A 10,416-nucleotide genomic window follows, 5' to 3' on the forward strand; every position below is an offset into this window, starting at 1 on the left:
GTTTTGACATTTTGACTCGTGGTGGATGGCCTAAGGTCGTAATTCGTAACCTGTAAGGCTAAGTATGTAACCATTTTGCTCATTTGCCCTAAATAATAATCTCAAAATCAAATCATATATGAGCGTATCTCCCTCTTCCAGACTTCCAGTCTCCCGGTCTCCCATAGTCCTACTCTCCCCTCTGTTACTCTGTGATCGAACTCAGGTATCGAAATCAAATTGTGTATCGAAATCGCAAACGACGTTGACGCCTGAAGGCTGAAGCGGTGAAGCCCTGAACGTGAGTCGCCAATACAATCTTCTGGTATGTTTCTTAAATTGTTCTTTTGTCTCAGTTTTCCGATTACAAGATGCACTTCTTTAGTTCATATATATAAATAAATGGGTCATATATAGGTTTATGTTTCACGAACCAAAATCTGACCCACGAACCCGCCAACCTGTGAACTCGTATAAATAAATGGGTTGGCGGGTCATATATGGGTTTATGTTCCAAATCCGTCAATCAGTGACTCGCCAATCCGTGACCTGTATATTTAAACGGGTCGTGTTTGGGTTGGCATATTTTGACTCGCCAACCCGCGACACGCCAACCCGAACACGACATGATTGTCAGGCCTAGTTTTAACTTCCACACATCAGACAACACACTAACTAATCTAAAGTAATAGCATTTTTAAGGATGAGGGAGTTCCGTATGCTTTCAATTTTAGTTTTAATGCCCTTTCTAACCTCCTAAATTTCACATTTGGTTTTGGTGGTTGAGGTTTTAGTTGTTTTGTGGTGCTTCTACTTGCAAATAAAAAGTTACATGGTAAGATATAATAGATATAAATATTGTAGATCGGTTACTGGAAACAATTTTTATTTCAAGCATTATGTAATGTAATATAGTTATTATCTTTTCATCTTGATAACCTACTTTATCTAAGCAACATCCATGTGAAGTCATCATATGCACTACCAAAGAATATTAAATACCAAAATAAACACCTATTTTTAAAATGCTCTTCGGATTTTAGATTGGGTTTTTATTCCGGACATTTCTAGCAATATTTTAAACATATCTAAAAAAAACATATGATTTAATAAATATTCTGAGTTCAGGTTTGCATTTTGGACAACATTCATTTAGATTTTAACTAACTTGGTTTACCCTAATTTCTTCCAAATATAAATCCACAACTTACTTTCAAAATCGTTAAAAAAAATACAAAAAATAAAATAAAAATAAAATAAGATAATTATCTTTAAAAATAGACCACGTAAACCGGTAGAATCTAAAATACAAGTATATGTAATTCTATAAAAATGTGATTATTTTTGTAACTACCCTAATAATTTATAATTAACAAACATATGTTTTCTACTGCTACCTAATTTTGTGTGTGTGTGTGTGTGTGTCTATATATATATATATATATATATATATATATATATATATATATATATATATATATATATATATATATATATATATATATATAGGGGGGGGGGGGGGGCATTTTTAGGGACGTCGAGACTTGAGAGACAAGCCTCAGTAGTTATGACAGAATCGAATGGAAATAAATTTGATTACAAAATTATATATAAAACTGATTTTGAGAGGCTACAAAGATAAGATGACTTAAGAAATAATAAGAGTTTAAGAAAAAATATTGATAATTCATTCCCATAACAAATGTCCTTAAGGTACAAAATCCAACTTCTTTAATAATAATCTCTCCCTTTTCTACCCTACAAAAACATGGACTCTTGCTCATGCATAAATATCCCAAAATACATCGTATCACCAACTTTCCATAAATTGAAACCAAAAACTTGTAACAAAATGAGCTCCTCATCTAGATCACCTCCTCTTGTACCTATACCACAACATTTTTATAACATTACTAATAATAATAAAAACAAAAAACAATAACATATAGAATATACTTGATAGTTTTTTTGATTCTTATATTCATGAGTAAACTACATTTTTTTTTTTTCCGTGATATAGCTGATATTACAATTTTGGTCTTTGTTCCAAGTAAAATGACAATTTTTGGTCCCTGAGTAAAAGCTATTTTACTTCGAACAAGGACTAAAAAAACGTTACAAAAACTTTGAATATTGACTCAAAGTGCAAGAAAAACTTTTTGGAACCAAAATTGAAAAATCAGCTATGCTCAGGGACCAAAAATGTAATTTACTCTAGATTCATATTACACTTTAGTAACATAATTCTTGACATATTAATATTAGTCTTACAATATTATAAAACCATTTTGTTGCGTGAACTACAATACTATAAGCCTATAAGCACCTTAAACGACTTGCTAATAGTTCTTTTGGAGCTTAAATTCATAGAACACTTAAAAAATAGTAAAATTTGTCCTTGCATTTTTTACAATAGAGTAAATTACATTTTTAGATTATGAGTTTAGCTTATTAAAGTTGTCTTATAATTTTGGTCCTTTTTGGGTTCTTGTAACATTTTTTGTCCATATTCCAAGTAAAATGAGTATTTTTGGCCCCTGAGTAGAGCAAATATTTGCAACTTTGGTCCCAAAAAAAAGACCAAAGTTGAAAATTCAGCTAGTTATACTCTGGGGACCAAAAAGTAAATTACTCTTATCTTAATGATATTAAAGTTAGTCTAGCTCTTTTGAAAATCTTTATTTTGTGAACTACTACTACTACAAACACAGTAAAAGAGTGGCAACCAATATCTCAAAACTATGAAAAGACGAAAATGCCCTTGTTATGAAAAACAGAAAGTGGGAAGTACCTTGACTTGCTCTTAAATGATGATGACTTTTTCCCACCTCCATGTGCGCTTCTTTTTTGCTTCTTTTCACTCATTTCACTTTGGAAAAGTTCCTTCATTTCTTCAGGTCTTGATTTATTTAAATGTGAAGAAGAAGAAGAAGACTTCTTGTTATTTGGTTTTTTATTTGTTCTGACAACTTTCCCATTATCTGCTGCCTTTTTAGCACCTTTTGCTGCTTTTGCACGTCTATAAGCCAAATCAACAAGTGAAATTCCAGGTTTCTCTTTGTTGTTGTTTCTACCATTTCCCTGAAAATTATAAGGTCTTATTACTAAATTCTCACAAGAGGGTATTTTGGTCTTTTAGGAAGAATGAAAGAATTGTAGTTTGTCCATTTGGCAACCAAACACCCCCATGGAATGGAATCAAGAATTCCTACTCCACCGATTCCATAGATATTATTATTTACAAAAATAAAATTTTAACATAGCAAAAGCTAGTTAGAATCTAAATAAGATCATGATAGAAAAATTTAGGGTTAATCTAAAAAAAAAATAAAAAACAAAACCCTTATATTTTGTGTTTTTTTTGGATTAAACCTTCAATTTATTTTTTGCCTGAAAAAGACCTTGTATTTTTTTATTTTTTCCGAAAAAGCCCTCAACTTTGTATTTTTTTCAAAAAAAAACCTTCAAACTTCTAAATTCTTCCAAATAAACCCACAACTTTTAGTTTTTCACGAAAAACCCTCACATTTTACAATTTTTTTGGCAAAAAATGACTAAAAAGGACAAATCCGAAAAAATGAAAAAATACATGGCAAAAAACAAATTTGAGGTTTAATCCGGAAAAAACACAAAATATAAGGTTTTTTGTGAGATTAACCCAAAAATATAAATTACTTATTTTTCTTTAGAGAAGAAAATAATAATTTAATTAAAATTATTAAATTACTAAAGGGATATGTTTTATTGAAAATTAGTTATATCAAAAAAATCCATTCCATTCTTTCTCCAATTCCATCAATCCACATACCCCATTTTCCGCTTCATCCTCCAGCATCTCTCTAGATGCTTCAAGCTTCCTTCTTTTCTTTCTAGGAAGATTTTTCTGCCAACAAAAGTGGTTAAAAATTGTCAGTATAATAATTCAATTTCTCAAGATATTTTTTTCATATTAAAAAAATCAAAAGGGGAAAAATAATTAAATAAGAACCTCATATTCGCGCTTTTTCTTTGCTTTCTGCTTACGCTCTTCAGCTTCTTCAGCACTCATGACCTTCTTTTTAGAACCTTTTTCTTTTTCCTGAAGTCCAAAATACAAGATTACATTTGACTATTAATTTATGGAAAAATTAAATATAAATGGAAATATTAAATATTACCTTTCCAGCATTAGCAACAAGTTTTTTCTCTTTTTCTGTAACAAACCAAGTCCTCTTTGGCCTAGAAAATATCTCATCCCTGTGTGTAATCAAATTCTCTGCCTGCAAATCATAAATACAAAAATTACAAAAAAATAAAATTCTTTGGTCCGGAATCGGAATCCAATTCCATTCCGGTGTGTGGTTGCAATGACCATGGAATCTAACTCCAAACATCCCTCAATTGTATTTTCATTTTATTTATTAAGGCATTGTATTTTAAAAATCTACTCAAATGTAGCATTTGTAAGTCTATTTTTTCTTGCTGACATTTTACTTTTACAAAAATACTCAATTGTAGCAATTATTTTCAACTTTTTTATTATAAAAAATTCTACTTTATTATTTTAGTACTTGTATCAAAAAACAATTTACCTAAAAACAGTGTTTAAATAGTTATGTGAATGAAAATTTTAGGTAGGAGTAATTTAAATAATTAAATTAATATAATTGAAAAGATTAATGAAATTGAATTCATGTCAATACCTTGTCTGCTTCCATTTCAGCCTTTCTTAGTGCCATTTCTTCCCTGGACAATGAACACATTAATAATTAATTCTATTACCAAAATAGAAATAATAAAAATAAATAAACTAAATTGAAAGATAATATAAACCTCTCCTCTCTAAGAATTGAAGCTACTTGATCCTCCATTTTCTCAATCATATCACACCATTTATTTATCGATTGCTCTGCAACAATACGACTCTTCAGCTTTGATCCAGCTCTTTTCACCTGTGTCATAGAACAAGTAAAGTCACATTTACATTTGTTGAGGGTAATTTGGTCTTTTTTATGTTACAAGTAGAAGTGTACTCACAATGGCTTTGAGGAGAGATCGGTCATTATCCGTGACAAAAGTAACAGCATACCCTTCTCTCCCAGCTCTAGCAGTTCTACCGACTCGATGAACATAGCTATATATATATATATATATACAAACATAAACATAAATAACTGAATAAGTTTTTTAAATTTCTATTTGTATTTAGTAGTTTCTTGTTTATTGTGTATATATATAATCAAACTTGTTGAGTTTATTTACTGTAAATTACATTTTTACCCCTGGGGTTTGTTTGTTTATACGGATATGGTCTGGTTTTTTAACTTTTTTCATAAATGAAAAGTATTTTTGTTGAGCTTTTATAGTCCTTCAAATGTATGTCATTAAGCCAATAATAAAAGACATCCACTTCAGAGACTGAAAGCATGACAAAAGTACTTTTCATGAAGTTTAAAAAAAAGAGAGAGAAAAAAAAAAAAAAAAAGCTTGCCTAGTGAGATCACGTGGGCACTCAAAGTTAATAACTGTTTTGACTCCAATAATATCAAGCCCCTATAAAACCATTAAAAAGATTTACAAATTTAACTCCTTTATGTCACACATATACAACCCAACAAATTCAAACTATTAAAAAAAAAAAAAAAAAAAAAAAAGTGGAAACTTACACGAGCAGCAACGTTAGTTGCTATCAAGAAATCCACTTCTTGCCTTCTAAAAAGTTCCAAAGCCTGTAGGGGCAACAAGGTAATTTACACCAAATACAAGCTGCATGAATTATTTTTCTTTTTTTATTTATTTTAAAGGGTGAACTTACATCTAGACGTTGTGCCTGAGTGAGATTTCCATGAAGCTCAGCAGCTTTAAAGCCAGCTAAACCAAACAAAATCTTCAACCTATGTGCAGCTTGTTTTGTTCCACTATCATTGGGAAAACTAAATATTAGTATAAAGAATCATATGCCCAAAAGATTTACTTTCATAAACAACAATATAGGAAAAAGGCAAAATGTAAGATTTTTCAAGAGTAAATCGCAAAAAAGATTGCCAGAAAAAGACCTTGTATTTTTTCCGAAAAACCCTCAACTTTGTATTTTTTTCCCGAAAAAGAACCCTCAACCTTCTAAATGCTTCCAAATGAACCCTCAACTTTTTTAGTTTTTCTGGAAAAAAACCCTCGCATTTTACAATTTTTTTGACTAAAAGGGCCAGATCAGAAAAATGAAAAAATACAAGGTCTTTTTTATGAAAAAATAAAGTTGAGGTTTAATCTGGAAAAAACATAAAATATAAGGTGTTTCCATTTTTCAAAGTAGAAAGTTGTGAAACATAGAAATGAAAGCAAACCAATAAAAGTATAAAAAAATATAATACTATTTCTTTAATTTAACCCATTGTTACCTGAATATGATGACTTTGGATGTAAATGTCTTGGAACACAATGCAAGAAGAACAGCTTCTTGATTTCCTTCCCTCATCCTCCGAATCCTTACAACCCTGTAAATAACAAAAACTCAAAAAATAAGCAAAAATCTTTGTTATAAAAACTAGTAGCTCTATGATAAGCCCAAACTAATCCTAGATAGAGTGCTTTCATTTGATTTGCTTTACTAGAGTTATTTTGTTATCTTTTTGGCTTTAGGGGTAGAATGGTCTTTTGGTATTATGGTTGTTTTGTTAGGTTAGGTTAGGAGCACTATCCCCTGAGTCCTGTTTAATATTTATTTCCCTTTTAAGGTTTTTGTTAGATAGCTAAGAAATATTAACAAGTGAAGATTGTTGCACTTACTCTTCAGTCAAAGTAGCTGGACGTTTTGTAGTGGGGTCAGCTGAGAGTCTCAAGGGTTTGTTCAACAATAGTTTGATAAGCTCATCAACTTGCTCAGTCATAGTAGCTGAAAACAGCATTGTTTGTCTACGTTTAGGACAAAGTCTCACCTGCAAAAGAAAACCAAAACCAAAAAGAATGAGAAACTTTATAACATTAAATTCAAGAACTTAATTAACATTTTACCAGTTCACGAATCTCAGCATCAAATCCAAGCTCAAGAAGACGATCTGCTTCATCAAGAATTAGAACTGCAAGATCATCCAAATCTACAGACATTGAATTGCGTAAATGATCTATCATTCGTCCAGGGGTAGCCACCACTATATCTGGTAGGGATCTCAATGCTGCTTCTTGAGCCTGACATGTATATTTAAAATCATTTTAATAAAAAAAAAAAAAAAAATTCAAATGTGTTCAAAAATCAAATTGCACACCTTTGTTGAAAGCCCACCAAGAACAAGGCAACATCTGATATCTGTAATAAACTGTGCAAGTTTTCCAATCATGCTATGAATCCTGTATAATCAAAACACATTTTTTATAAAAATCAAAAAGGAAAGGTTACATCACTTTAGTTAAAAACTATCTTAGATACATTAGATATATAAGGTCTTTTATGATATTAACCCTAGATATTGCAAACAATATAAATTAACATAGAAAAAAGATTTTAGATTTAAGACTTACTGAACTGCTAACTCTCTTGTAGGAGTAAGAATGAGAACTCTTATTGCAGGCCTATGTTTTGGACGAAACAACAATCTCTCTAATGTTGGCAATGCAAAAGCAGCTGTCTGCAAATATTTAAGCCAAAAATCTGTTAAGAATATAAAATATTCTAAAGTTTTAGAAATGATGAAAGATTTATTTATAAAATACCTTCCCAGATCCAGTAATTGCACTACCACATATGTCACGTCCAGTTAATGCCAATGGTATACAAGCTGCCTATAAATAGAATTCAAACCTCAAAAACATTTAGAAAATATGAAAGAAGAAAAATGAAAAGGTTTAAAGTAAAATGATTATAACCTGAATAGGTGTTGGCTTGTTGTACCCCAAGGCTTCACAAGCTCTGAGCAATGGCCTTGAAAGATGAAGATCCATGAATGAATTCGCATGAAAAGAAACACCATCTGCTTTTGCAAAGAACTGTTTGTTATCTCCACCACCACTTGCTGTGGTGGGAATCTCATCTTCTTCTTCAGGTTTAAAATCTTCCTAAAAAGTGTAGTGTAGTGAGTTGGTTAAAAATTGGCTCTTTCAACACTCTAAATAGAAAAAATTAGACAACTTACCTGGCGATCTGGTTCAGAATCAGTAGGATCATCTTCATCCATCTCTTCTTCTTCTTCTTCTGGTATTGAATCTGAAGGATTACGTTGCTGCTGGATGAACTTTGAGATTTTATCATCAATGGAGGTTGTGCTTCTTCGGGCATGTTCCTCTGCAACTGATTCAGTGTATGAAGAAAAGTCCCATGGAGATTGTGTTTTTTTGTTATGATTTTTTCCTTTTTCTTCTACATCACTGTTTTCATCATCCTTCTCTTCATCACTGTTGAGATCTTCATAGTCATATTCCTCATCGCTTGGAGGTTCAAATGCAAACTCTGAATCCACCATTGTTAGCTTGTATTGAGAGCGGAAACCTGGAATTTGAATTCTGATGTCAATATAGTATAGCATAATCCCAAATTACATTACAACTATGTAGAATCAATGAAACTAACATAAATTCTGTTTTATTCAGATAGCAGGAAGATTAAACACTATAATTTCACTCCAGCCAATTATAAACATATGATTTTCAAGGAAACAAGGGAAAGTTACTTTCAAGAAACTATAAGCTGATAAGTCATTTTTAGTGTTTGGCAAAAAAAACTGCTTATATGTGTAAAATTACCAAAAAGGGTTTCCTTCTATATTAGTATGACTTAGTTTTCTTATTATCCCTAATTTAATTCTAGTAACCATTAGTAGCACAAATCAGTTCTCATGTCAGCACAAAAAACTCAGCAGCACAGTGAAGCACATGAACACACAAAGCACAAAATACTCAACAGCAACACAGTAAACTCGATGGCAGCACAAAAAACTCAGACAGCAGCACAATGAAATCGACATCAGCACAAAAAGCATAATATTCCATGAACACACAAAGCAATCGTTCACATTCTTTATTCACAATCACAATTCAAATTAAGGAAATTAGTTCAACTGGGGAAGAAGTAATGAAATATGGAAAGCTACAATGGAAGGCGAAGGACGAAAATCCAATGAAATCGACATCAGCCCCAAAAAAATCCACAATTCTTTGAGTTCCAATAAAATCGACAGCCACACAATTTGCACAAATAAAATCGAACCAGAAAACGAAGGGAAAAGAAGGAAGAAAGAACGCAGAAGCAGGAACAAACCTGTGGGGTCGAAAACCGGGGTTGCTGTGGGCTGTGACGATCTCCGACCGGTGGGGAGGAGCTGGCTAACGGCGGTGGCTTCACAGGGGACGGCTTGAGAGGCAACTCGACAGAACAGCAATATGGAGGCGTATGTTTTGTGCGTCGATGTATAATTTAGGTTAAGGGTATATCTGTCAATTTCTTTGAATGCAGCAATAAGGAGTTCTTGTAATTTTAAGGGTACGTTGCTTATCAAAAATTGACTATTGGAGGTTCCAACATGCGGTTTCTAAAAAACTTTTTATTCAAACACTTTTTGCCAAACACCCTCTTACGATGTTAGGGTTTTCGTTTCTACCACCGCTCTTTTTCAAATAATATATTGCAATTAAAATAAATAAATAAAGATTTTTATGGTTTTACTCTAGATTTTATTTTACTTAATGATTTTTGTATGTTTATATATTTAAAAAATGGGTGTTCAAAAATATCAGTATCTAAAAACCAATTCGAAAACCCGAAATTCGAATTAAAATTACCTAAAATCTCAAATATTCGAAATTTCGTATATCTGATTTTTCGGATTCGGATACGGATATTGATTTTAAAGAATTTTGGATATCCGAAAATCTGAAAATATATAAATAATATTTTTTATTTTTTATATAATATAATTTTGCTTTTTCGTTTTGTGATTAGATGGCTTAGGATTAGTTTCTCATTTGCCCTTTACTTGAATGGTATCTAAAATCTAAAGCGTGAAACATTAAACCCTTTTTTCAAAGATTATCCTTTTTAATATACATTAATCCTCAAAACTTAAAAAAAAAAAGGATTCATCAATTATGTACTTATTTTATATTTTTTACACCAATGTTTCATTGTTTCTTGATGTTATTCTGTTTCTAAATACTAGAGATTGAGTCATTTATTTTTCTTATTTGAGGCCAACGTCAATTGATGTACATGGGTGGTGTATAATTCCAACATTTAAAAAGAATTTTGAAGTTTTTTCAAACCATGAACATTGACGGTGAATATATACACATCAATATGAACATTTTCCAATTGGTGATATTTTGTTTGGCTACTTTATGCAATGTATACAATACTTTTAGAAGTTATTTTTTGTAAGTCCAACATTTTTGGATATCCGAATATCCGAATTTGTATCCGAAATTTTGGATATCTGAAATTTCGGATACGGAGACGAATATTAGTATCTAGCT

The 10,416-nt window shown here is 31.3% G+C and overlaps 1 protein-coding gene across 1 annotated transcript; it reads right to left on the reverse strand.

Annotated features, from left to right (window-relative positions):
- Nucleotides 1-1,644: 1,644 nt before the first annotated feature.
- On the reverse strand, nucleotides 1,645-9,364 carry LOC145130969 (DEA(D/H)-box RNA helicase family protein). Its single transcript, XM_079065716.1, has 20 exons — nucleotides 9,206-9,364; nucleotides 8,085-8,437; nucleotides 7,819-8,007; nucleotides 7,666-7,734; nucleotides 7,474-7,580; nucleotides 7,221-7,302; nucleotides 6,970-7,143; nucleotides 6,745-6,893; nucleotides 6,357-6,452; nucleotides 5,774-5,876; nucleotides 5,625-5,687; nucleotides 5,450-5,511; nucleotides 4,996-5,092; nucleotides 4,792-4,910; nucleotides 4,662-4,704; nucleotides 4,137-4,238; nucleotides 3,968-4,057; nucleotides 3,788-3,862; nucleotides 2,771-3,060; nucleotides 1,645-1,865 (listed from the first exon to the last, which is right to left on the reverse strand). Exons 2-20 carry the CDS (start codon nucleotides 8,409-8,411, stop codon nucleotides 1,850-1,852), a joined length of 2,253 nt encoding a protein of 750 aa, XP_078921842.1. The 5' UTR covers nucleotides 8,412-8,437; nucleotides 9,206-9,364; the 3' UTR covers nucleotides 1,645-1,849.
- Between the last annotated feature and the right edge of the window lie 1,052 nt (nucleotides 9,365-10,416).

The sequence above is a fragment of the Lactuca virosa genome, chromosome 8 (assembly GCF_052849685.1).
Source record: "Lactuca virosa cultivar CGN04683 chromosome 8, Lactuca_virosa_CGN04683_v6, whole genome shotgun sequence".
NCBI classification, from domain to species: domain Eukaryota; kingdom Viridiplantae; phylum Streptophyta; class Magnoliopsida; order Asterales; family Asteraceae; genus Lactuca; species Lactuca virosa.

Bases quoted from the DNA above. Each gene is read 5' to 3' on its own strand.
- LOC145130969 (XM_079065716.1), bottom strand. From the start codon at position 8,411: ATGGTGGATTCAGAGTTTGCATTTGAACCTCCAAGCGATGAGGAATAT. The intron at 7,735-7,818 runs GTTATAATCATT...TTCTATTTATAG, and splicing joins ACAAGCCAACACCTATTCAG to GCAGCTTGTATACCATTGGC. The intron at 3,863-3,967 runs GTTCTTATTTAA...TTTTGTTGGCAG, and splicing joins AGAAAAAGCGCGAATATGAG to AAAAATCTTCCTAGAAAGAA.